This window comes from Bubalus bubalis, chromosome 9 (assembly GCF_019923935.1).
Source record: "Bubalus bubalis isolate 160015118507 breed Murrah chromosome 9, NDDB_SH_1, whole genome shotgun sequence".
NCBI classification, from domain to species: domain Eukaryota; kingdom Metazoa; phylum Chordata; class Mammalia; order Artiodactyla; family Bovidae; genus Bubalus; species Bubalus bubalis.
Window position 1 is genome coordinate 104,379,038 of NC_059165.1, and position 27,131 is coordinate 104,406,168.

General features: G+C 53.8%; 1 protein-coding gene across 19 annotated transcripts in view; it reads left to right on the forward strand.

The window, feature by feature from the left end:
- Nucleotides 1-157: 157 nt before the first annotated feature.
- The window catches only part of MYO9B (myosin IXB), a 108,281-nt gene continuing 81,307 nt past the window's right edge, over nucleotides 158-27,131 (forward strand). For 18 of the 19 annotated variants that reach the window (XM_044948278.2, XM_044948282.2, XM_044948279.2 and 15 more), the window contains exons 1-2: nucleotides 158-307; nucleotides 20,611-21,518. In XM_044948278.2, the coding sequence (XP_044804213.1) occupies nucleotides 20,667-21,518 (852 nt within the window). In that variant the 5' untranslated portion in view covers nucleotides 158-307; nucleotides 20,611-20,666. Of the gene's footprint in view, nucleotides 308-20,610; nucleotides 21,519-27,131 lie in introns of those variants that run through there. The other variant, XM_044948293.2, reaches the window with a different exon arrangement.

Consider the following 27,131-nt stretch of genomic DNA (forward strand, 5'->3'; position numbering starts at 1 on the left):
ACCGTGAGTAGAGCCGTCGCCTCCTGCGCGCGCGTCTCTCTGGCCTCCCCTCACACTTGGTTTCGCCCACCAGCGGCAGGGGCGGGGGCACGGGCAAGAAGTCGGAAGCGACGGGCGGAGATTCGTGGCCCTCCGCCCCCTGGCGCTTTGCGTCACGCCCCCCCGGGTCCGCCCCTCCGGAACCCGGAAGCTGGAGCGCGCGGGGGAGCGGCGGGCGCGGCGGGGCGGAGCGGCCAGACTAGCAGCGGGCTGGCGGCCGGGCGGGGACCTGGCCGGGGACCGGCGGCGCGCGGCGGCCGAGGCCCAGGTGAGTGCCTGGCGGCCGCGGGTTCAATTTTCTATCTCGAAGCTCGCACCGGCGGGCTGCCTTGCAGAGAAAGACGGGACTCAGGGTTAGTGGGGAGGGGTCTCGCGAAGGCAGGGGTCGAGGGGGCGGGAATGAGCTTGAGGGTCTTGAAGAGTTTGCAGGAGACGGAGTGGGAACCTGACGATAAAGGAGAAAGTTGATGTGACGGGCCTGGTGAGGGAGTTTTTGGGCGGGTGTGAGGGCAGATCTTGTGGCTTTGAGCAGCTTCTCTGAAGAGGACGTGGCTTAAGTGGTAGTTGGGGGGTCGCAGGAAACGGGGCTGGGAGAGAGAACGGCAAGGAGGCGGGGTTGAGAGGCCCAGGCTGGGGGTTGAGAGGAGCGAGGCCGGTGGGGGAACAGCCGGGGTGCGTTGGGAGGAAGAGGTGTAGGACGGCCTGGGGGCGTCTGCTTACGGTGAAGAGGTAGACGGATGGTGCCTGCGGGAGGGCAGCGCCTGCGACTCACTGGGTGCTCAATAAATGCGAGGGGCTCTGGACCCACTGGTGCCGTGGCCGCCGGTACGAGGGGAAATGGGGGATGGGAGAGGAGGCAGAAAAGGGGTAGAAGCCATGGCGAAAACTGAGGTCTGGTCCAGGGAGAGGCAGGGGAGGAGGGAAGGACAGGACTAGAGTGGCCCCGTTCAGATGTTGGCGTACACCCCATGGAGATTTGAGGAGGGGACGCATCTTCCCCTCTTGATTCAGCCTGTTACTGACATCACCCGCCAACTGCTGGGTGAGCCAGGCTAGTCCCAGCGCCTTCTGAGCGATATTCAGAACTTGAAAACCCAGCACGCTTCTTCTAAGACTGGACTGGCTGGAGCCTGGGGATTCTAGGGAGCAAGGAAGGAGCTCTTGGGCCCCCGCTTTGGGGCCGGAACTGGGTTTCAGAGGCGAGGGGGTGGGTGTGCACACACCCACATGTGCTAGGCTGTCACCACCTCCTCCCAGTTGCATCCTTGGACTTAAATGGGTAAAATGACATACAGGAAATCTGTTCTCCAGCGGCCCAGAGCTCAACCCAGGACAGGCACAGCCTCTGGTGGGCACTCTGTAGACCAGCAATCTTTAAGGGAAAGCCTCTCCCACACCTCTGTCTGAGGTGGGAGCTGCTGGGGGACATTGTGCCTTACAGTTGAAGGGTACCAGATCCTATCTTCCTGAGGTATGTCCTAGTCTTGGAGTCCCCAGACCCTCAAGGCATCCGGGAGCATGGAAGGTGACATGGCCAGCTGCAAAAGTTGTCTGATGGGTCTGGCTCTGGCAAGGGCCTTGCGCTAACAGTTTGTTTGTGTGTTTGTTTGTTTTAATTTGACTGCATCACACAGCATGTGGCATCTTAGTTCCCCAACCAGAGATTGAATCTAGGTCCCCTGCATCAGGAGCTCGGAGTCCCAAGCACTAGACCACCAGGGAAGTCCCTGCAGTAAATGGTTTTGATCAGCATTCATTTCTTTTCTTTCCCAACCCTGGGGATCCTTGTCTGGAATCTGCTAGAAGGGCTAGAGAGCCTGGATTTATAGCATGTTCAGGACAGGAGTCTGGATAGCTTGAATGTGAAGAAGGCCACGGAAAGATAACCACCCGTTCACTTCCAAAATGTTCTGGCCCTTAGGGAACCTTTGTAAGCGAGACTCTCAGCCTTGTTTCCCCAGAACACATGATTAGAGCCCACAGTCATGCCTCCTGCAGATTTTGCGTTTGGACTTGCCCTGGCCAGGACTCCCCCACCACCCCACCGCCCCATCCCCCCTGCCCTCGCCCTCTCCCTTCATGAACTGGACCAGAATCTTCTGGTTCCAAAGCCCTGCTATTGTCTCCTTCCTGTACCAGGAGCGTGGCCAGGCACACTCTCATGGAGGGTCCTGTGTTGGGGGTTCTAACCTCCAATCAAATCTCCTTGTCTTTCTCCACCTGCAAAACGATCAGATTGGCCTAGTCAGTGTTTCTCAACTTTGAAACCCAAACCTTGGCTTCTCCAGCACGCAGCCTCCTCTAATTTATGTAGCCCCACTGCAGTAATCCCATTTTTCCATCCTACAGTTTATATCTCAAAATGATTATTGTACCGCTCCCTTATCTTCCATGTAGAAAATTGCAGTGCCAAACGTGTTTTCACACGTCGTACCTGTTCCCAGGGTTTCAGCTGCATCCTTCTGGCTGAAAATCCCTGGGTGAGACCCTCTGTTGAGTCCAGGCCTGTGACTCAGAAGCAGGTGGGGACTTGGGAATCACCCTTTTCTATTTCACTGTAGGATCTGTTCTCTATCCCTGGGGGAGGGGGGCTTGTTAACGTACTGCTTCCCATTCCTTGTCTTCCTGAAGTTGTGTGTCTTGGGTGGGTCCAGAGTTCAGTAAAGCAAGGGCTGACTGTGTCAGACACTGTGGACTGAGTGCCAGGGATGAGCCCTCATGCCCTGATGGAGGGACATTGTAGTGGGCCACCCTCCCCCACAGGCATGATGGAGTTCACAGTAACTGGTCAGTTCAGTAGCAGAGATGACACAAGAAGTTGTGGGGACAGAATCAGGAATGACCAGCTCAAGCTTCAGGGCATGGGGGATTCCAGCAGGTTTCCTCAGAAGAGATGGCTGGCCGCAAGCCAAGGCTTGAAGGATATGGAGGTGTTGAACCAAGCCGGAAGAGGGAACCACATAAGTACGTCCCTGTGTGGCTCTTCATTGAACATCTTCTGTGATAGACACTTTCATACCCAACTCTCTTACTCTGCCAGGCATCAGCAGGGAGACTGTGGTTCCCGTTTACTAGATATAGAAACTGAGGCTCAGGAAGGTGATGACTTCAGAGAAGGCTCCCTGTGCTTTCCAGAAGCGTGAAGGATCATTAGAAAGCTCAGTTTGCTAAAGACCCAATTATTGGAACGGTGTCTCGACTGCAGCCGCATTGACATGTGGGGCCAGGTCATTCTTTGCTGTGGGGGCCACCCTGTGCATCACAGGATGTAGAGCAGCAGCCCTCGCCTTCACACACACGATGCCAGTAGCACATGCCCACCTCAAGTTGTGACAGCCTAAGTGTCTCCAGACATGGTTTGTGTGTGCCCCCAGGGACGGGAACTCTCCAGTAAAAGCTGGTTCCTGCCACCAGGCCTACCATCACCTCAGTGACTCTTTGGTGTTTGTTGGGCTCCCAGCAAATTGCTGCCAAGAGCAGGGGTGGGGAAAAGAGGCCAGCAACTGAATTCTGCCGTCCACTCAGTTCTTAATCTGGCGTCCCGATAAAAAGGAGACACCACTGGGAATGGACCAAGGGGGAGTTAGGGAACGTGCCCTGAGAATGTTGCATGGAGGAGGAAGAGGAGGTAAGCTGGAGCACTCGCCATTCGCTGCCACAGCAAATGCCATTGTCTTTCTCTTCTTTGTCTTCCCACTGACCTGGATTTCTGCAGGCACCGTCCTTGTCTCAGAACAAATGGTTGCTTTTCTTCCGAGATTAGAGGTATTCGATTCTCTTCTCAAAGAGCTACTTTGGAGGCAGCCCCAGATGACTGTGGCTCTCGAAGCTGCGTTATCTTCTCTCATTTGCCCTCCTGGCTCCAGACACGGGTCCGTTCTCAAGCACAGGCTAACTTTTGCTCTCTGTGCATCCTCCTCTGCTTGTTCCCCGACCTTGACACTGCTGCTTTAACTCCGGGGGCAGAAAGGGCACACTCTGGGGCCATCCAACCCCTTCTGAAGGCCGCCTTCCCCCAGCCCCCATCCACCGGCCCTTTGTGTAGCCAGCATCCCCAATCAACTGTGCCAGGCAGCCCCTGCTCGGCCTCCCCGCCGAGCAAGACAGGCCCTTCTCTCTGCCCTCGTCCCAGAGACGGAGAAACAGAACAAAGGGCTCTGTCTGAGCGCGGCCGGGGCCCCCAGCAAGCCAGCCCGCTGCCGGCTGCAGCTCAGAGACCCCCACATCACCTCGTCGCCTGTTTCAGTTTGGCCCCAAAAGGGCCCCAGAGATTAGGCACGTCTCAAAAACGCAGCCGATGGATGAGTTTGGGTTCTACTCATTTCCTCGTCGGGACTCTGAGCCTGAGTCCCGATGATAAATAAAGCAGTGATTCAAGGATTCAGCCTGTGGCTTAGTCGGAGCAGTGAATAAGCTGTCCTGGGCTGACTCATTGGTTTACATCCCAGCTCTGCCCTGTTCCTTGAGGTTGTATGCGTAAGAGGGAACCAGCTCTGAGCATTTCATGACTGTCACTGCCGCGTGTGCGGGTTTCCTGGGGCCACTGTAGCAAAGTGCTACAAGCTGGGTCGCGCAAGCAACAGAAGCATATTATCTTGTGCATCTGGGGGCCAGAAATCCAGATCAAGGTGTGAGCAAGGTTGGTTCCTTCCAGGAGCCACGAGCGAAGGATGCACGCAGGCCTCTCTCCTCGGCTTGTTGCTCGCCGTCTTCTCTCTGAGTCTTCACCACATCTTCCTTCTGTGCGAGTCCATGTCCAGTTGCCCCTTTCGATCAGTGCCCATCCTAGTGACCTCATTTTAGCTGAATCACCTCTTTAAAAGTCCTGTGTCCAAGTACAGTCGCATTCTGAGGTCCTTGGAACAGTAGGACTTCGATATAATGAATTGCGGGGGGCAGGTGCATGCTCAGTGGTGTCTGACTCTCTGTGACCATATGGAGTGCAGCCTTCCGGGCTCCTCTGTCCATGGGATTTTCCTGGCAGGAATACTGGAGTGGGTTGCCATATCCTCTTCCACAGATCTTCCCAACCCAGGATTCGAACCCAAGTCTCCTGCATTACAGGCAGATTCTTTACCTCTGAGCCACCAGGGAAACCCTATGGGGGCCAGCAGAGGGTTGGCTGGGGACACGGTTCAGGACACTGGGTAGAAGACAGGTTTCATTTTTTATGAAATGAATTTAATAAGGGAAATTTCATTTAATAAGGGAATTTTTGATAGATAATCATCCAGATAGAGAAAAGTTGATTCAGTTTTGTCTCATTCACTGAAACAAACATTGTAGGGGAGATGGGCAGGTTGGCCACATCACCTTTAGAAGTGCCCTCTTAGGGAATTTTCCAGATCTTGCACATGTCCTTATACTTGAAGTGACTATAGAGAGGCAAGAACATGACTCATGGGGAGCGGATCTTGTGGGACTTTATTAGGGATGTGTTTAGAGCCAGACCTGGGAGACAGTGTGTGCCCACCCAGGGGCTAGCCAAGGTTTATAATTGAGGTCTATGGGGGTCCCTGTCCTCAGTTTTGCCAGAATCTAGAGGGGGAGTCCAAAATCAACTCCGTTCATGGAACAAAGTGACTTTGGGACCAGCTGCTTGCACAGGTGATGAGACAAAAGAAGTTTCTGGAAGACTTGAAAATCATTCCACAAGAAATGTCGACAAGCCTGGGACAGATTTGGCGATCTCAGGTGTGCTGAGCAACAGGAGTAGCCCTGGTCTCTCTGCCCAAGCACAGGTGTCTGGTCAGCAGCCATGCCCACTAGAGTCAGATTCCCAGCCTGGTGAGGGCTGGGAAGTGCCTGGCACTGGGCGGATTTGGAACCTGGGCCTGGCCTGAAGTGGCTGATGAAGAGAAAGACTTGGAGCCCTGGCGTAGTCATCTCCCTCCAAGGCCACTGCTACTGCTGCCTTCTCGCAAATGGGCTGAAAACGGCATCAGCATCACGACCAGGAGGGCTTTGCCAGGATCTTCCCACTCATCTCTCAGAGCGTCTCCATCCCGTTCAAGGGTAGACAGAACCTGGGGAGCCGAGCGGAGAAGACTTGGAGATTTTTGCATCTCAGGTCCCATGGGTGCACCCAGGGGCTTTCATTTCCTGGCGAGTGTGCCAGGCTCCAAGGCCACTGCTTGGGAAGATGGCCAGAGTCCTTGGCTGTCATGTAGAAATGTTGTTTATCAGAACAGTGACACACAGGACTTCCCTGGTCGACCAGTGGTGACGACCCCCCACTTCCAATGCAAGGGGTGCGGGTTCAGTCCCTGGTTGGGGAGCCACTATCCGGCATGCCACATGATGCACACAAAAAAACAGGTGGTACACAATGTTAAGAGCATAGCAGCCTGCGCCGTAGACCCTCAGGGAGTCTGCCCCCTGGATTAGCAGGAAGAGGAGAGGATGAAGATGGTGAGGCTAAGGAACACGTGTCTGAAAGTGGAAACGGTGACTTGACAGGGACAGGTGACTCCAGCAGCTTGGGCAGTTACCCCACCAGGCCGGCTCCCTCTCACTCCTTCTCCTGCTCCCTCCTTCTGTATCTAGTGTGGTCAGGTGAACGCGGACTTGGAATCATGCGAGCATCTTACATGCCTTTGAGGCCCTGGAGAGACCCTAAAGTGTGCAAACTTTTGTTTTTTTATTTATTCAAAGCATCTTTTCTCAGCCTTGGCATTGGTGCTGACTGGGGCTGGACCATAGTCTGTGGTGGGGCCTTCTTGCCCATCAGGGTGTTCAGCAGTGACCCCAGCCTCCATCCACCAGTTGTGAGTTGCACCCCCCCCCAAGTTGTGACAACCAAAAATGTCTCCATATATGTCAGGCGTCCCCTAGGAGAAGAGTCACGCCCCCCGCCCCCCCACCATGACGGAGCTAGCAGTGCAACCCCCAAAGCCCTACCTGAGGCTCTGTGCAAGTGGAAAAAAGTGTTAGTTGCCCAGTCTTGTCCAACTCTTTGCGACCCCATGGACCATAGCCCACCAGGCTCCTCTGTCTATGGGATTCTCCAGGCAAGAATACTGGAGTGGGTTGCCATGCTCTCCTCCAGGAGATCTGCCCGACCCAGGGATCGAACCTGGGTTTCCTGCACTGCAGGCGGATTCTTTACCACCTGAGCCGCCAGGGGCCAAGCGGAGTTCCCTTGTCCTCTGGGGGCTGCTCGCCTGGTCTCAGGCAGGGCCTTTGTGTGTTGTCGCCACAGCTCTGCCCGTATTAGGCTCTCCAGGTGGCTTTCCACGTGGGCACAGTGACAGATGGACTGTGCGATCGGAGAGTGGGGGTCGCAGAGGGCCCCCCTCTGCCTGCCCAGACCTGCTTCCCAGAAGACTTTCTGAGTCTTCACCTGCCCGCTGGTCTATAGGGAAGGACCCAGATCCCAGCCCCCTACAGGGCCTTGTAGGTCTGCCGTCCCCTTGTAATCAGACCCCACCTGACCCGGGGACCTGACCCAAGCCCCCATCAGTCCCCCTGACCTGTCACACCTGCAGGGGCTGCCCAGTACCCCTCCTCCCTCCCCCCGCTCTGCTTGCCACACTAGGCCTGGCTGATCCTTTCCTGATGTCACTGTGTCTTGGTCCTCTCTGCCTCCAACCCCCCCAGGGCTCCCTATCGGCCTTGCAGGAAAATCTAGACTCCTTCCCACATTCACAAGGCCCTGTGGGATCTGACCTTCCTGACCCCAGCCCCTCCCCCTCCAGCCTCGGCCCTGCCAGCCACACTGGTCCCCTTGTTCCGAGGCCAGCCCCAGCTGCCCCTGCCCTTGGAGCTCACCGCCCTCGCCTAGGCTGCCATCGCTACGCTCAGCCCATCCATCCCCTCGCACTGCGCAGGCCTAGGCAGCTGTCTCCACTGGGCACTCCCCTGCGCCGCCCCCTAGCTGGTCCAAAGTGACCACCCTGCTCTGGTCAGTTTCCACCCCTGTGGCAGCACCACTGACACCCAGGACCAGACCACTCTCTGCTGTGGGGGACGTCCCGCACGCTGCAGGGTGTTGAGCAGAGTCCCAGGTCTCCACCCACCAGATGCCAGAAGTCTCTCCCCTCCCCCCAGGGGTGACAACCAAAAATGTCTCCAGCCTTTGCCAAGTGTCCCGTGGGGTGGGGCAGGATCACTCCCTCACCCACCCCACAGTTGAGAGCTGCTGCTTGAATACACTGTGCTTTTTCTTTCCAAAAGCACCGTTAACTGTTGGAAATGCCTCTTTGCTAGTGGGTTGATCTGTCAGGTTGCCTGAAGGTCAGACCTCATCGCCACATTCTCACTCCCTATTTTACCAGCTGCCTGGCCCAGCCCGGTGGGGTGGGCAGCAGAGAAACATTTGTTGACTGCACGGATTTTGAAAGAAGACATCCTCTTTGGGGATGTAGCAGCAGGCTCCAAGAAGGATCAGCCTCGGGAAGAGATGAATGGACCAGGTTGCCCCAGCATGGGCCTGGGAGAAAGAGCTTTTTCTAAGACTCAGACTGGTTGGGCCAGACTGGAAGGCCAAGGGACAAGTTAAGAGAGAAAGGAACAGTCACGAGAGGGTGTTTGGGAGGCGCTTCTCCAGGGGTTTTTAAAAGAAGCGGAAGAGAGGTGGTGGCACTTCTGATCACGGCGTCTCGCGGGGAACTCAGCACCTTGTGCGCACAACACCTTGGACCCATGTCCTGGGGCGTCTGTAAATTAGCACCTCAAGCTTGCATGGCTTAAATGATAGAAATTGATTCCCTTGAAGTTCTGGAGGCCAGAAGTCCAAAACTGGAGCATCAGCAGGTCCATGACTGTCTTCAGAGACTCCGGGGGTGGGTGGAGGACCCTTCCTTGCCCCTTCCAGCTTCTGGGGGCTCCATGGCCTGTGGCCACATTCCCCCACCCCTTACTTAAGCCCTAAGCTGTCTTACAACTCTGAGCCGCCAAGACTGAGAAACATGCTTCTTTTGTAGCTGTTTCTCAGCAGGTCCATCTTACCAATAACTTCATGTCATCATTTCCTTAAAAAAAAAAAATCCCAGCAGGCTCAAGGAAACACGCCTGGAAAAGTGGAAACTCACTGCCTCCAAAACAGCATCCCAACTGATGCTGCCGTAACCCTGGCCTCCTCCTTTTAGCTTGAGGATGATTTCATCCAGTAAACATGTGGCTTCAAATTATGGCCTTATATAAACGAAGCAGCTATGCTACACTTTCTAGAGGGCCCCATCCGCCTCATTTTCCAGTCAGTTCCGAATCTTTGGCCAAGCCAATCGGCAGAATCTGGGCTTTTTCATGCATGAGGCCTTGGCCGGACTAGAGAGAGTGGCTCTTTCACATTTGTCCCTTGCCCCCAGTGCTAGACTGTGGGGCGCCTCCGCCTCTTCCCTGCACCTCCTTTCTCTGAGAAAGGCCCTGAACTGAGGCTGACCTCTCCTCAGAGCCCAGAAGGGACACTGGTGTGGTGTTTGCCAAAGCCTTTTCATTTTTCACCATTCAGGTGTTTCAGCGGGAATTCTTGTTATTGTGCAGAAGACTGGCTGTAAGTTAAGAGAGAGTGAATCCCCAGTGTTCTGCAGCCACCCCCTCTGTCGAGTTCCAGAACCTTTCTGTCACCCCTAAAGTAAACCTGGCACCCATCAGCGGTCAGTCCCGATCCCCTCTTCCCCAGCCTCCAGCAGCCACTGGTCTGCCTCCTGTCTCTATGGATCTGCTTGTTCTGACATTTCATTGTTGATGGGATCATCCTTGGTGTCTGGCTTCTTTCACTCGGCATGATGCTCTGGAGGTTCGTCCGCCTTGTAGTTTGCCTTAAAGTGCCGTTCCTTTTTATGGCTGCATAATATTCCACTGGGTGGATGGACTACAATTTGTTTATCCACTTGTCCTTTTTTTTTTATATTTTCGGCTTTAGCGGATCTTCATTGCTGCCCACGGGCTTTCTCTAGTTGCAGCGAGCAAGAGCTACTCTTTGTTGCAGCACAAGGGCCTCTCCTCGCGGTGGCTTCTCTTGTTGCAGGGCTCGGGCCGCAGGCACGTGAGCGTCAGTAATTGTGGCACACGGGCTCAGTAATTGTGGCTTGCAGGCGCTAGAGTGCAGACTCAGTAATTGCGGCGCACAGCCTTAGTTGCTGCACTGCGTGTGGGATCTTCCCAAACCAGGGATCAGCCCCTTGTCCCCTGCATAGTAGGAGGTTTCTTAACCACTGGACCACCAAGGGAGTCCCTCCACTCGTCCTTCAGTGGGCATTTCAAGTCCACCTTTGGCTCTTTCATCCAGGAATGTTAGAGTCTGCAGTTTGATTTCGATTTAGTGATGAGCACATAATTGTCCTCCAAGTTCCAGGTAGATAGATCCTCTCAGTTCAGGGATGGATTTTCCTTCCTGTTCATACTGCATGCACTTCCATGAGCGCTGGTCAGAAGGCAGAACAGGCTTTTAACTTGGGGGCACTGGGAGTGGTGGTTTGAATCAAAGACAGACATAGGTTTTCGGGACCTGCTGTGCCCGACACACAGCCACAGTGTACAGTTGCTGCTTTGCTGAGCCATCCCTCCTGGGGACCCAGGGCCCCCAGTTCCTCAGCCCCAGACCTGCTTCCTTTCATTCCAGACACTGGGGCTTCCCGGGATGCAGGTTTCACAGGCACTTGGGACAAGACCTTAAGCTACAGTGTGACTGGCTTCCAGGTCTCAGGCTGTTTGGACTCTGTGCGGAAGGCATGCTTAAAAGCCAGAGCAGTCAGCTGAGCGCCTCGTGAGCTGATGTCCACTGCTCAAGGACGTCCCCCGAAGCTGTGGCCATCACAGCACCACGCCACGCAGGTATCAACAGCCCAGGGGCAGATCCACGCATGTGTAATGTAACTTCACTTATCTTCTTTAACAAAGGAGCTCCCTGATCAGGGGAGAGACAGATTCTTTAAGAAAAAGCAGGAAAACACTTATTTCATTCTTTGAAGCTCGTCTGGATCCTCCCTTCACCTCCCACACCGTACTGGGTTGATTGGTTTCCCCCTAAATTCATGTCCCACCCAGAACCTTAGAATGTGACTTTGATTAGAAATCAGGGCTTAGGACTCCCCTGGTGGCCCATTGGTTAAGAATCCGCCTTCCAATGCAGGGAACGCAGGTTCGATCCCTGGTTGGGGAATTGAAATCCCACATGCTGCGGGGCAGCTGAGCCCAAGTGCCTCAACTACTGAGCCACTCCATGCTCTGGAGCTCCAGCCACACCTAGGGAGAAGCCCACACACCACAGAGAAAGATCTTGCATGCGGCAGTGAAGATCCTGCATGCCACAGCTGAGGCCCAATGCAGCCAAAAGTGAATAGACAAATAAAAGTTAAAAAATAATAATAATAAGGTCTTGGCGGATGTAATTAAAGATCTCACGGAGTCTGCATCCTGAATCCAGTATCTGATGTCTTCATAAGAAGAGGGGAGGACACAGAGACAGAGAAGGCCTCCAAAGACATCGGAGTGGTGCACCTAGCAGCCAAGGAGGGGCAGGCGTCGCCAGAAGCCAAGATGAGACACAGGAAGGTTTCTCGCTCAGGATCTCCTGGAGGAACCAGCGCCGCCCACGCCTTGATTTTTGGGCTCATCCAGAAAGGCAAGACAGTACATCTTGTTTTAAGCCACCTGGTTTACAGTCCTTTGTTAGAGTAGCCCTAGGAAACTGTTACACCCTCCAGTATAACTTCCAAATGAATAAAGGCTTAAATGTGGCAAGTAAGTCCAGGCAGGGAGAGGAAGACAGAGTGTGGTTCCATGTTCATCCAATCTGGGAGAAGAGTAGGCTGCCGACATCAGGGGAGAAACGACCCACAGATGCATCTGCTCAGAAAATGTAGTATCTGGATCAAGAAACAGCACACACAGAAGTAAATTGGTATGGGCTTTCCTGGTGGGTCAGCGGTAAAGAATCCGCCTGCCAGTGCAGGAGACACGGGTTCGATCCCTGGTCCAGGAAGATGCCACATGCCCTGGGGCAGCTAAGCCGTGCGCCACAACTGTTGAGCCTGCAGTCTAGAGCCCAGAAGCCGCAACTGCTGAGCCCTCTTGCCCTGGAGCCCTGCTCCACAACCAGAGAAACCACCACAGTGAGAAGCCCGCACACCACAACTGGAGAGTAAGGAGCCCGCACAGCAATGAAGACCCAGCACAGCTAAAAAATAAATGTTTTTTTTTTAAGTAAGTTGGTATGAATTAAGTTTATCAGACATCGTGAAGACATCATACTCTTCCTGTACAAAGAGCTGCTCCAAAACAAAGCTGGGTAGGCAGGGTTCAGTGGGGGAAAAATGGGCAACTGACATTAAACCGCTTCCATAAACAAATCATCACTGAATACACTTAATTCTCCAAAAACCCAGCCTGACAGTCAGAGGATTAAATGTGACAAAACACTCTCTTGTGCCCACGGATAGCCACAGGTTGAGAAAAATATTAATCCTCAGTGCCAGTGAGGCTACTCCGGGCCGACCTCTCTCTTTGGCATGGTGGCGGGGAGGGTGGGGGGGCCTCTCCAGAAGTCACTTGGGAAGAGAGAGTCAGGGGCCTTCAAAGTGAGGCTCTAAAGGGGATCAGATCAGCCAGGTGTCCAGGTTAAAATGGTACCACCTAGAGAATGGGGGGGTTCTGGATCTACGAGGGTACGCTGCATTGGGAGCAGAGCTTCTGAGAGTCTGCTGGAGGGGTCCGAGGGACATCCCAACCTGAGAATGAGGAAGGGGATATGGATGGCACTGGAAAGAGGCAGCGGGGTGGTGCCTGCCTCTGTCTGAGAGGGAGGGAAGGGCAGGGTGCCAGCCCCTGGCAGCGGCCTGGTAAGTGATTCTCGGGCTTGTAGCCCGGGCTGCAGGAACCAGACTTCCCACTGTGGGCTGGGGGCTTTGGGCAGCTTTTCCATGACTGATGGGGCCCTGCAAGGTCTGCCCTGTGAGCCTGGACCTGGCTGAGTGAGGAGTAGCCAGAGCATGTCCAGGAATTGCTTCCTGGTGGCTGCCAACCTACCCAAGAGGGGCTCTGCTGCATGGGGGTTGATGGCCAGGAGCGGAGGGCTGGCCGGAGGGAGGCCCAAGGGGGCTCTGCGCTGGGACACTCACACCTAGACCGATACTGCCAGGGGCTCCGCTGCAGCGGCCCCGGGGGATGGAGGCAGGGGTCCCTCAGGGGTCCTCCCGTCCTCCTGGTGAAAAGAGAAGCTGTTCTGGGGACAGGAGACAGGATGTGGTCAGTGGGCGGAGCAGGGAGCAAACACCCTGCAGTGTTTGGGGCAAGAGGTGGGGTGGGCTTCCCTGGGCAGGAGCTTAGCCACTGAAGGGGGAGTACAGCAGAGTGGGTGGGCCCCAGGGGTAGGTCCAGGCCCCCAGGGCTGCCGAGCAAGTGTGCAGGACCAGGAAAGGCGTGACTGGCAGGAGCTTGGTAGCATCTTTGGGAAGGGGAGCTGTGGTTTCAACTGTGTAGGGGGATGGCAGATGGAGGTGTCGGGGAGGGGGCGTAGGCAGAAACAACAGGGGGTGATGGCAGACCAAGACGGGGGCGATGAGGGGTGATGGCTGACCGCGGCGAGAGAAGGAGCAGGAAGGGCTGGCTTCAGGCTGCCTGGAAGTGAGGAGGGAACTCGGAACTGGACCCTGGGCTAGAGAATTTACTAGTGTCTCTTGTTTTTCAGACAAATGAGTTATTTCAGTGGGAGGGCCCTCCCCCTGGGGAGGGGAAAAGGGAGCCACTCTGAGAGGAGAGTGTGGGCTCAGGTGAGGCTGGTTGGGTGCTGAGAGGGCCCACAGGCAGGTGCAGGGGGAATTTTCCCAGGATGCAGATGTGGTGGGGCCTGGAGGGGCAGCTGCTCCGGGCTGGGTCAGGCGGGCCCTGCGGGGACTCCTGCAAGGGGCCCCAGCTGGCCTCTGCCCTGCCCCACCCCTTCTCTTTGGCCCGCCTCTTCCCCTGCAGCTCCAGCGGTCAGCAGGCGCCTTGAGCAAGCCTTATCTACTTCCTCCTGGCCTGGGGGTGGGGTGCGTATCAGCTGGGCCTGTGACTGTCCTCACGACCTCCATTCTCTGAGCGTGGGGTCTCCTGCGCCTTTCAGCAAGGGGCCCAGAGCAATAAAAGTCCCCCGTGGGGCTCCAAGGGTGTCTGATGACCAGGCAGCCCTGGCAGATGTGGGCCACGCAGCCCTCAGCCTATCCAGGCATCATCCAGATCCTGGTCAGCCCTGGTGGCTTCTCGCTCAGCCCGGTGTCTGCTGGGAGGAGAGAACAGATGCACCCACGTGCCCTTTGTGTCACTTGCAGCCAAGCTGCTTGGGCTTGAGGCCATCCAGAGCCCTCCCCACCCTCGCCCCATCCTCGAGCTGGATCGATGCCCTGGACGTTGTGGTGCACGTGGGTCACATTTCCACAAGTGTGCGTCACAGCGGGGCGGTCTCTGCCTGAAGCCCTGGGTCATGCGTCTACACTCACATGAGTGTGGGTATATTCAGATGAAACTCTGTTCGTACTCACTGTCTGTGTTTGTGCGTGTGCAGGCGTGAGCGTGGTTGTATGCGAGTGCATGTCGATGCCTGTGTGCCTGCGTCCGCACGTGTGCTCACATTCATGCTCAGTGTATGTTCACAAGCACACACATGTATTCACGTGACCGTGATTAAGGTGCAGATCTACAGTGTGCACTCTCACCTGCTCAGAGGTGCACAGATGCCGGGCCTTGCGGTGCTCCCCAGGAACGTCCTGAGATCAGCTCTCATTGTTTCTGGGGGATAGTCAAGTGGGCGACACCTCTGAGCATAGGCAAGCTCATAGATTCCGAGCCGTTTTCCTTGCAGTGGCATCCAAGGAGCTTGGTGACAGGGCTCAAGAATTGGGCATTTTGGAAAGAAAGCAAGAAGTTCCAAAAAGTTTTTTTCCTAGGGAACTGCTTCCCTTCATAGTTTCACATACTTTTAGAAACAGCGCTTTTTTTTTTTTAACTTTTTATTTTATATTGGCCTATGGCCGATTAACAAGCAATGTTACCATAGTTTCACATGAACAGTGAAGGGGCTCAGCCATACATAAACAGCTTTTTGTAATATTTATTTTGTATTTAATTATTTGTCTGAGCCAGGTCTTAGGTGCCATGTGGGATCTAGTTCCTCAACCAGGGATCAAACCCAGGCCCCCTGCATTGGGGTTGGGGGCAGGGACGGGGTAGAGAGCTCAGAGTCCTAGCTGCCAGACCACCATGATGTCCCTAACCAGCCTTATTGACTATACAGTTATATCCTCAGTTCAGTTCAGTCGCTCACTCGTGTCAGACTCTTTGCGACCCCATGAATCACAGCACTCCAGGCCTCCCTGTCCATCACCAACTCCCGGAGTTCACTCCGACTCAACGTCCATCGAATCAGTGATGCCATCCAGCCATCTCATCTTCTGTCGTCCCCTTCTCCTCCTGCCCCAAATCCCTCCCAGCATCAGAGTCTTTTCCAATGAGTCAACTCTTCACATGAGGTGGCCAAAGTACTGGAGTTTCAGCTTTAGCATCATTCCTTCCAAAGAAATCCCAGGGCTGATCTCCTTCAGAATGGACTGGTTGGAAGGGACTCTCAGAAGTCTTCTCCAACACCACGGTTCAAAAGCATCAATTCTTTGGCGCTCAGCTTTCTTCACAGTCCAACTCTCACATCCATACATGACCACAGGAAAAACCATAGCCTTGACTAGACGAACCTTTGTTGGCAAAGTAATGTCTCTGCTTTTCAATATGCCTTCTAGGTTGGTCATAACTTTTCTTCCAAGGAGTAAGCGTCTTTCAATTTCATGGCTGCAGTCACCATCTGCAGTGATTTTGGAGCCCCGAAAAATAAAGTCTGACACTGTTTCCACTGTTTCCCCATCTATTTCCCATGAAGCGATGGGACCAGATGCCATGATCTTCATTTTCTGAATGTTGAGCTTTAAGCCAACTTTTTCACTCTCCACTTTCACTTTCATCAAGAGGCTTTTGAGTTCCTCTTCACTTCCTGTCATAAGGGTGGTGTCACCTGCATATCTGAGGTTATTGATATTTCTCCCTGCAATCTTGATTCCAGCTTGTGTTTCTTCCAGGCCAGCATTTCTCATGATGTACTCTGCATATAAGTTAAATAAACAGGGTGACAATATACAGCCTTGACGAACTCCTTTTCCTATTTGGAACCAGTCTGTTGTTCCATGTCCAGTTCTAACTGTTGCTTCCTGACCTGCATACAGATTTCTCAAGAGGCAGATCAGGTGGTCTGTTTTTCCCATCTCTTTCGGAATTTTCCACAGTTTATTGTGATCCACACAGTCAAAGGCTTTGGCATAGTCAATAAAGCAGAAATAGATGTTTTTCTGGAACTCTCTTGCTTTTTCCATGATCCAGCAGATGTTGGCAATATGAGCATTACTTTACTAGTGTGTGAGATGAGTGCAATTGTGCAGTAGTTTGAGCATTCTTTGGCATTGCCTTTCTTTGGGATTGGAATGAAAACTGACCTTTTCCAGTCCTGTGGCCACTGCTGAGTTTTCCAAATTTGCTGGCATATTGAGTGCAGCACTTTCACAGCATCATCTTTCAGGATTTGGAATAGTTCAACTGGAATTCCATCACCTCCACTAGCTTTGTTCGTAGTGATGCTTTCTAAGGCCCACTTGACTTCACATTCCAGGATGTCTGGCTCTAGGTCAGTGATCACACCATTGTGATTATCTGGGTCGTGAAGATCTTTTTTGTACAGCTCTTTATCCTATATAGAAGGTAAATAAGCAGGTTGACAATATACAGCCTTGACATACTCCTTTTCCTATTTGGAACCAGCCTGTTGTTCCATGTCCAGTTCTAACTGTTGCTTCCCGACCTGCATATAGGTTTCTATACACTATAAATGGCACTAATTTGAAGTGTGTAATTGGATGAGTTGTGACACATGCAAGCACCCAGGAGCCCACAACTACCATCAGGATAAAGAGCACATCCATCGCCCGAAAAGTCTCCCCAGCTCCTTTGTCCTCCCACCCTGTCACCCTCCCTCAAGCAGCCAACAGTCAGCTTTCTGTCTCTGTAGATTAGTTTGCATTTTCTAGAAATTTCTGTACAGTTGACCCTTGAACAATGTGGGGTTTAAGGATGCAGACCTCCATACACACACGCAGTCAAAGTCCATGTGTCACTTTACAGTTAGACACAGCACTCCACCCTGGGATTCAGCCAACCACAGGTCATGTCGTACTAAAGTCTATAATGTGTGTGTGCTTCACTAGTAAAGAAGGGCCCAGTAGTGGCTTAGTAGTAAAGAATCTACCTGCCAATGCAGGAGACACAGGTTCTATCCCTGAGTCAGGAAGATCCCCTGGAGGAGGGCATGGTAGCCCACTCCAATGTTCTTGCCTGGGAAATCCCATGGACAGAGGAGCCTGGCGGGCAACAGTCCATGGGTTCACAAAAAGTCGGACACGACTGAGCGACTAAACATGCCAAGTACATATATAGTGAAAAAAATCTGCATATAAGTGGACCCACGGAGTTCAAACCCATGTTCAAGGGTCAGGAGTATGTGGAATCATGTGATATATATATAGTGCTTTGAAATTTTTATTGAGGTGAAATTCACATCACATTAAATTAATATACAGCATTCATAAAACATTAAAGTGAGCAATTCATTGATATTTGGCATGTTCATAATGTTGTGCAGCCGTCACCTCTGTGTAGCTCCAGAACTCTTCCATCACCCCAAAAGGAAACCCTGCATCCATCAGCAGTTTCTCCCCATCCCCCCCTCACTGCCCAGCCCCTGGCAAGCACTAGTCTGTGGTTTTGCCCATGGCTATGGATTTACCCATTCTGGGCATTTCCTAATAGACGGAGTCCTATAACACGTAGCCTTTGGTGTCTGGCTTTTTTCATCCAGCGTGATGTTTTCAGGGTTCGTCCACATTGTAGCAAGGACTGTTCCACTCTTTCATCAGCTGATGGAAATTTGGGTGTTTTCCACCTTTTGGCTAATAGGGTTGTTGTGAATGCGTGTGTACAAGTATCTGTGTGGATACCTGTCTTTAAGTCCTTGGGGTTCATACCTAGGAGTGGAATTTGGGGTCTGTATATATTCCTTTCCATCTTCGCTCTTTCACTCAGCACTCAGATTCCAGGATTGTTCTGTGTTGTTCTGTGCTGTCGTGAGGGTCAAAGGCTGGCCCATTCTCACAGGTGAGTCATGTTCATCGTGTGGCCGGTTTGCGCGTCCAGTCACCGCTTTGTGTGCACTGGCGGTGCTTCTAGTCTGGGGCTTTTAGAAGCGGTGTCAGTGAGACCATTTGTGTACAGTCTGTGTGTGAACCTCTGCTTCGTGTGTCTGGAGTAACTCCCAGGAGTGGTTCCATCGCTAGGAGTGGGTCAGCCGCTAGGCATATACTAACTTTTAAGGAAACTGCCAAAGTGTTTCTGTCGTTCATCATTTTTCTGCGGATACTGTGGCATTTTGAGGAAAGACGCTTAGCAATGTTTACATCCATTTATCTGCTGATTCTGCATGAGTTAACTGATTCCAAGGAAATTCTCAAGAGTTCTACACAATGTTGTGTGTCCAGGAACTCAGAAATCATGTTTCAGAGCATATTTCATGACAGGGAGACATATTAATATGTACCAACATATCCCATTAAGAGCAATTCAGGCTTTATTAAAACGTGTAACATCTGTTGAATATTAAGCTGGAAGGAAATATACCAAAGTTCCTTAATAATTTGAGGGAAAGTTTAGGAAATTAAATGTCCCCGTCTACTCCAGCCTTCCTGCTAGCTGCCTCTACCTACCTCCCTGTTAGTGGCTGCTTCATTATGTCTGGTTTGTTCAGCCTGGCCTGTCACCTGCCCTCCCAGCACTGCGGTGGGACTCAGTTTCCCAGAGTCCAGATCATCACAGCCTCTGGTGGCCCCTCGTGTCCGCAGGGCTGAGTCATGCAGACCTCAGCCTACTGTTTCTACAAAGGACTGGGAAAAAAGCATGTTCAACTTTCCAGGCCTTCAGGTTACCAGTCTCTGTCGTAATTGTGTTGTTATAACAAAGGCAGATGTAGACAGTATGGGCATGAATGGGCAGAGCTTCATTCCAGTGAAACTTTTTTTTTTTTACAGAAATAGACTTTGGGCCTACCACACTCTCGTCCCTCCTTTGCCTTCCTGTTGAACGAATGCCTCTTCATCCTGTAGAACTCCTCTCAGATGGCACCACTTCCCTAAAGCCTTCTCTGGCTCTCGGGGACAGTAGTTTCTCACGCTCATGGTTGATAACCTCTCGCATCTGTTTGCATATGGGCATCTCCCACTGGGCTCTGAGCCAAGGTCTGGTTCATCTTTGTATCTGCAGCCACACTCGGGTGGCGCACAGTCAGCCCTGCGTGACCCACACCGCGTTCCTGCCTCTCGCCTCAAGACACAAAAGCGAGCTGTTGCCCGCATTGACTGCCTTTTCTCTTTTCTCAAAATGTCTTCAGGAGCAATAGTTTTTTTCTAAATAGGCTGTTTCTGCTGGGGTCATCCTCTAAAATACGTATCTGACCGCGTCAGGTGTTAGCTGAAGCACACCTTTGTTGTGGCGCGTGGGCTCCAGAGCCTGTGGGCTTAGCTGCATGTGGGATCTTAGTTCCTGGACTGGGGATCAAACCCACATCCCCGTCCTTGCAAGGTGGATTCTTAACCACTGGGCAACCGAGGAAATCATTTTAGGTTTCCAGAAAAGTTGCTACGACCAAACAGGGAGTCCCCTGAACCCCTCACCCATGTTGCCTGAATGTGAACACCTCACACTCTCAGGGTACGTTTGTACAACTAAGAAACCGACACCAACACACTGCTATTCACCAACCACCTGACCTTATTCAGACATCACCAGTTCTTCCTTCACGTCTTCTCTCCCGTCATGACCCTGTGCAGACAACCCTGGGACTTTCAGTCATCACAGCTCCCCAGTTTCCTCTGGCTGGGGCGGCTCCTCAGTCTTTCACAGCCTTGGGGAGAGTTGACCAGAACTCCTGTAGGCGGCCTCCGATCTGGGTCTGCCAGATGTTCTCGTCATGATGAAAATGGAGTTGTGGGTTCTAGAAGTTAATCTCCACTGAAGAGTTCTCTGGAGCAAGTTTTTTTTGGGGGGTGGGGGGCGCTCCCTGACTTCATCCTCCTCAGTGGGGTTTCACGGTCCCTGAGTTTCCAGGCAAGGTCAGTCTTGCTCATCCCACCCGTCCTCTCTCTGCCCCTCTTGTGTTTGGGGGACGTAACCAAGGCATGTGAGGCGGAGTCTTCATCTGCTTGGGAGCTTGCCAGAGGAGTATTTGTCAGAGAGGAGAGGCCAGGAAGGACTGAGCTGAGAGATGGCTGTGGCCCCTGGACTTGAGGGTTGAGAGGCTGGTAGGGAAGGATATGGCCTGGGATGTGGACAGACTCCAGTGGTGTCGCTCTGTGGGAGCCACGAACCTGAAGTCAGGGTCACGTTAAAGACAGACAAGGCTCCTTGGCCTTTCTGGCTTCAGGAGAGCCCATGGATCCAGGCCGTGGGCGTCAGTGTTGCCCCACCCCTCCGCCCTCCACCCCCTCTGACAGTGCCACCCCTCCCTTCCAGCTCCAGGACGCGCGCCCCGAGCCCGGGAGGCATGCTGAGGCCAGGCTGCCGGCAGGATGAGTGTGAACGAGGCGGGCAGCGCCGGCCGCCGGGGGCAGGCAGCATACCACCTGCACATCTACCCGCAGCTGGCCACCAGCGAGAGCCAGGCCCCACCCCTGGCCTCATGCCGCGTGCCGGCCACCAAGGACAGCACCACGTCCGACGTCATCCAGGACGCCGTCGCCCGCCTGCAGCTGGACGGCAGCAAGCGCTACGTGCTGGTGGAGGTCAAGGAGACGGGTGGGGAGGAGTGGGTGCTGGACGCCAGCGACTCGCCCGTGCACCGCGTGCTGCTGTGGCCACGGCGGGCGCACGACGAGCACCCTCGGGAGGACGGCTACTACTTCCTGCTGCAGGAACGCGACCCCGACGGGACCATCAAGTACTTGCACATGCAGCTTGCCTCCCAGGCCACGGCCACTCGGCGCCTGGTGGAGCGCGGCCTCCTGCCCCGGCCACAGGCGGACTTTGACGACCTGTGCAACCTCCCCGAGCTGACGGAGGAGAACCTCCTGAAGAACCTCAGACACCGCTTCCTGCAGCAGAAGATCTACACGTATGCCGGCAGCATCCTTGTAGCCGTCAACCCCTTCAAGTTCCTCCCCATCTACAACCCGAAGTACGTGAAGATGTACGAGAACCAGCAGCTGGGCAAGCTGGAGCCTCATGTGTTCGCGCTGGCCGATGTGGCCTACTATGCCATGCTCCGAAAGCACATCAACCAGTGCATCGTCATTTCCGGCGAGAGCGGCTCAGGCAAGACGCAGAGCACCAACTTCCTGATCCACTGCCTCACCGCCCTGAGCCAGAAGGGCTACGCCAGCGGTGTCGAGAGGACCATCCTCGGCGCTGGCCCCGTGCTGGAGGTGAGTGGGGGCTGGTCGGCGGGAGGGGGCCTTCGCATGCAGACTCCATGATCATTCAGATACGGCGTGGCAGCAGCAGCATGGAGAAGGCAGTTACAGTCATGATTCCTCAGAAATAGGACGTTCAGCATGCCCTGGGCAGGGCCACACGGGGAGGCACCAGGGTCCATCGGAAGCAGCGAGAGCCAGGGGAGGGTGTAGGCAGGAGTCTGTGTCATGGTTTTCATGGAAAAGGTCCAGTGAGTCAGGGCAAGCAGGCGTAGGATTGGCTGGTGTGAATAATTTCAGAGTTTGGGGGCATAAGGACTGGCCTAGTTGAATGGTCTCCCCTGGGTGGTTCAGGGCCTGGGGAGAGCAACCTTGAGGGTGAAAACAGAATGACAGAGGTAGTAGGGGAACGATGTGGGCTCTGAAACGGTTGGTTTGTGTTTGGAAGGCATGCTCGTAGGAGGGTCCTTTCTTCTCTCTAGGAATCCCCGCGGGGTCAGCCAGGCCCCAGGTGTCAAAGCCTCAGATATAGAAAATAACAAGTCCTGATCGATGCCTCAGTGTCCTCTTAATGTACTCCTAATGTCTGGAGGGGTGGCACTCTGCACACTGGGTCCCAGAAGGAAAAGGGTGGCGTGTCCAAACTGAATAGTTGGTGGCAGGGTGTTTCTGGTGGGGGTGGGGCTGTGGGGTAGAAAGAAGCCAGCGAGGTGAGTGCAGGCCTGGTGGCTGGGGACCAACCAGAGGAGGGGGCCACCTAGCACCCCCGCCTCCTGCGCCTTCTCCAGTGTCCGCATCGGCCAGACGCCACAGGGGTCATGGCCATGTCACTGTGGATGAGCCTCTGGACATGGGGCAGTGGGAGCGGTCCCAGTGGCCCTCACCCTTGGAGTCTTCGGACAGGATGCTGCCACAGCTCAGCACATAGCTTACCCGTCGTCTCCTGGTGAGCGCCCGGCCACATGGGGGCCCCGGGGTGTGCACCTCCGGGTTTGGGGTCTAAGACCCTGCTTTCTTTCTTTCTGCTTCTAATAAGATTTTACAATGATTAAATAATTTCGAGTATGAAACGTAACCTTAAATAGTTAGATTTTATTAAATGTAGCAACATTTTGGGTTGACCCTAAAGTTCATTCGGGTTTTTCCGACATTACAGAAAAAAACCAACAAATTGTGCTATGTCTTTGAGCGGTTTTAGGTTTATAGAAACACTGAACAGGTGGTCCAGAGAGTTGCCATATTCTCCTGCCACCCCCCAATTCACACACACTTCCCCCTGTCATTAATGTGTTGTGTTGGCCTGGTGTATTTGTTTACTATTGGTGAGCCAACATTGACGCAGTAGTATTAACTACAGTCCACGGTGTGCGTTAGGATCCACTCAGCATTGCACATGTTGCGAGTTTGGACAGATGCAGAAGGTCATGTGTCCACCGTGAGGATCATAGAGTAGCTACACTGCCTTAGAAGTCCCTCGTGTTCTGCCTGTTCGTCCCCCAACCTTCCTTCAGCTCCTGGAAACCACTGAGCCTGTTACCGTCTCCGTGTGTGTGTGTGTGTGTGTGTGTGTGTGCACGCGTGTGCACACACATAGTCATATCTGACTCTTTGTGACCCCAGGGACTGTAACCCACAGGCCCTTGTGTCCATGGCATTCTCCAGGCAAGAATACTGAATTGGGTTGCCATTTCCTACTCCAGAGGGTCTTCCTGAGCGAGGGATTGAGCCCACGTCTTCTGTGTCTCCTGCGTTGGCAGGTGGCTTCTTTACCACTGCACCACCTGGGAAGCCCCACTATCCACAGTTTTGCCTTTTCCAGGTTGCCGGATGGCTGGAGTGACACCGTTTGTCATCTTTTCAGCCCAGCGTTGCTTGCCTAGGACTACATACTGGTCCTAAGGTTCCTCTGCGTCTTTGCTCGGTTCGAGACCTCATGTCTCCATGTTCCGAGTGACAACCCCTGGGTGTGCCACAGTCCATCCATAGAACCCTAGACCCCCACCGGCCCTGAAGCGTTGACCTCTGGCCTCTAAGTAGCCAGAATTCAGTGAAATCCCATCTAGACTGAGCCTGCTGAGTGCATTTCAGTTCCTCTTCCTCTGACGATCTCTGAGATCATCAACCAGAAACTAGCCGGGGCTGTCCAGCTGGGCCCCACGCCAGCACGCATGGCCTATTTCTGTCTTCTCCTATGCACATAACGTAAAGATTGCTTGGCTTTTTTTGTGTGTGTGTGCAAGCATGTTTTAAAAACTCGTGAGGGATCTGGCCACAGAATGGACACTTTTCTCATCGATACCGTGTTCCCTGCGTGCGTTCCCTCCTCTCATCCATTGCTCCCGCAAATACTTCACGTGCAGGCGCTGTCCTCGGCGCTGGGCTGTGCGGTGGCCAAGACCGCCACAAAGGCCTGCCCACAGGGAGCTGCGGGCCAGCAGCAAGGAGCAGGCAGAGAAACAGTGGGTCTCGAGTGTGAGCTATGAGCCAGTAAGAACAAGTCGGCAATCAACTGATTAAGTCTCTGTGCTTCCAGTGTAGGGGGCAGGGGTTCAATCCTTGGTTGGGAAGCTAAGATCCCACATGCTGCATGGCATAGCCAAAAGCAAACAAAGAAAAAAGAACAGAGAGGGAAGCGAGTCAGAAAAAGAAAAACAAATATGGTACATTAGCACACGTCTATAGAATCTAGGAAGATGGTACCGATGAACCTATTTGCAGGGCAGCTGTGGAGCTGCAGACCGAGAACAGACTTGTGAACACAGTGGGGATGGAGAGGGTGGGACGAATTGGGAGAGTAGCATTGAAACATATACGTTACCATATGCAAAATAGGTAGTGGGAATTTGCTGCGTGATGCAGGGAGCTCAGTGCTGTGCTCTGTGACCCCCTAGAGGGGTGGGATGGGGTGGGAGGCGGGAGGGAGGTTCAAGAGGGAGAGGACATATGTATACCTGTGGCTGATTCATGTTGATGGATGGCAGAAACCAGCACAATATCATAAAGCAATTATTCTCCAATTAAAAATAGACAATTTTTTTTTTTTTTTTTAAAAGAACAGTGGTGGGCTCAAGGAAGAATGGGTTGGGAAACGAGGAGAGAAGGTGATGTGAGCCAGGCCTGGAAGGAGAACACAGCCAGAGCAAAGTCCACGAGGCTTGGACCGTGCCTGGCGTGTGGAAGGATAGTCAGGGGTCCTGGAGGGCATGGGAAGGGGTCAGAGTGGAGTGAGAAGGGGCAGAGCAGAAGGCGGTGGGGACAGGGAGTTGACAGGTCATTCAAGGCCTTGCAGGATTGCAGGGTGGGGCCTGTGTGTTATGGGAGCTATGGAGGGTATCCTAGCTTCAAAAAAAAAAATTATTTACTTGGTTGTGCCACTCATGATGTGGGCTCCTGGTTCCCCAACCAGGTATCTAACCCAAGGCCCCCGCATTGGAGGTGCAGAGTCTCAACCACTGGGCCCCGCTGTCCTCCCAGCAGTGGCCAGATAAAATGGTTCAGACACTCAATAACTTTAGAACTGGGGACAGGAGCAAGAGAGCAGACCCAGCATTTCCTGAGCGTGGTGATTTGCCAAGTGGACCATTCACCCCTCACAGATCCAGGCAGGCAGGGGGGCGGGCCACACCAAGGTGTGATGAGGATGCCAAGCCCCAAGTTCAGTGCAGCACAGCCGGGGAGCAGCATGGACACCACAGCTAGCCTCCTTTCTAGATGAGGAGCATCTCGGGCACCGGAATGAGGTTCCTAGCGCCGCAAAAGCATCACTGGCTTGTTGGCGTCAAAGAGAGGAATTCCCTCCCTCCAACAGTTCCGGAGGTCTGGAATCTGAAGCTAGGTGTGCGCAGAGCTTCGCTCCCTCCAAAGGCTCTAGAAAAGGATGCCTCCGTGCCTCTTGCAGCTTCCGGGGCTCCGGGCAGGCGCTCCTGGGCTCGTGGCCACATCACTATAATCCCGGTCTCTGTCATCACACCGCCTTCTCTTCCCCTAAAGACGCCAGTCATTGGGTTTAGGACCGGCCCCAATCCAGGATGACTTCATCCTAACTAATTACATCAGCAGAGACCCATTTCCATATAAGGCCATGTTCACAGGTTCCGGTGTCAAGATGATATATACAAGCCTTCTGTGGGGGGACATAAGTCAGTCCATAGCAACACCCTGCCAAGTGACAGCTGACTGTGTCTCATGCCTTCCTCCCCAGGGGCCATCCTGGGGACCCCTCCTTCCTCTGCTGGCCTCCATGCTCCTCCCCTGCTATTGCCCCAGAGGGTTCTGGCCCTTTCTTTGAGGGCTGTTAGTCACCTCCATGGCGGGTGTCTGCACCTGGTGAGTCAGATGCCTCTGACCTCGCCCAGCTGCATCCCTCGAGCCTTGAGAGTGTGAGCCGGTGAGGCTAAATTTCTCCAGGGGTTTTAGGAGGGAGGAGCCCATGCCAGCTTCCAAAACAGGCTTGAGCCAAAGGCATGTCTTGGCCATAAATGTGCTTCCTGAGGCAACCGTTTGGAAAGAGAGAAGGTGGTTTTAGTTTCGAGCTGGGCTGTGCAGCCAGAGGACCGCTGACATCTCGGGCCGGGTCACTCCGGGCTGGGGGCCATCCTGTGCATTGCAGGGTGCTGAGCTGCACCCCTGGCCTCCAGCCACCTGATGCCAATAGCACCCCATGCCCCCAGTGGCGACAACCGCAGAGTGTCCCCAGACCTCACCAAGTGCCAGCCGAGTCTCCCCTGGGTGAGAAGAGCAGCCTTAGTCACAGCTGGTGGTCCCACGAGACCCAGGCACTGTTTCTTTCAAGTGTTGATTGATGGCTTAGAATTGTCCATAAGTCAGTCCCAACCATTCTGGGCTAACTTGAGAGTTACTTTTTATGTGATACGTAGTTTTCCTTCTTTGTTTTTGCCCATGCTTGGGCTTTGTTGCTGCTCAGGCTTTTCTCTAGCAGTGGCGAGCAGAGGTGGGCTCTAGTTGTGTGCAGGCTTCCCACTGCGCTGGCCTCTTTGCTTGTGGAGCTTGGGCTCCGGGGTGCGGGGGATTCCGCAGGCGTGGCCCACGGGCTCAGCAGTTGGGCTCCCAGGCTCTAGCGCACAGTTGCAGCAGCTGTGGACACAGGTTTAGCTGCTCCGAGGCATGTGAAATCCTCCCGGACCAGGGCGTGAGCCCATGTTTCCTGCTTCGGCAGGCAGATTCTCTACCCCCGAGCCAGCAGGGAAGCCTGAGAGTTCGTTGCTAATAACAGGAATAATTAGCTGTCAAGCCTTCAGGCCCCCGGGGTGTCAGGCTTCAGCCACAGTCGTCATCACCATCTGAGGAGTCACAGCAGCTCTGCTCATTTTAAAGACCAGAGAACAGAGCCCCAGAGAGGCGTGCTGGTGTGCCAGTGTCCTGGGGCTGCCGTCCCAGGGCACCATACACGGGACAGAGTTGGAGGTGGGGCTCCTAAAACAACAGGAATGTCTTCTCTCGCATTTCTCGGGGCTAGATGTCTGAAATCAAGGTCTGGACAGGATGGGCTGTTCCTGAAGGCCCCCATGGAGAGTCCTTCCCACATCTCTCTCCTGGTTTCTGGTGGCCGCCTTTCTGGTGTTCCTTGGCTTGTGGCCACATCACTCCAGGCTCTGCCTCTGTTTC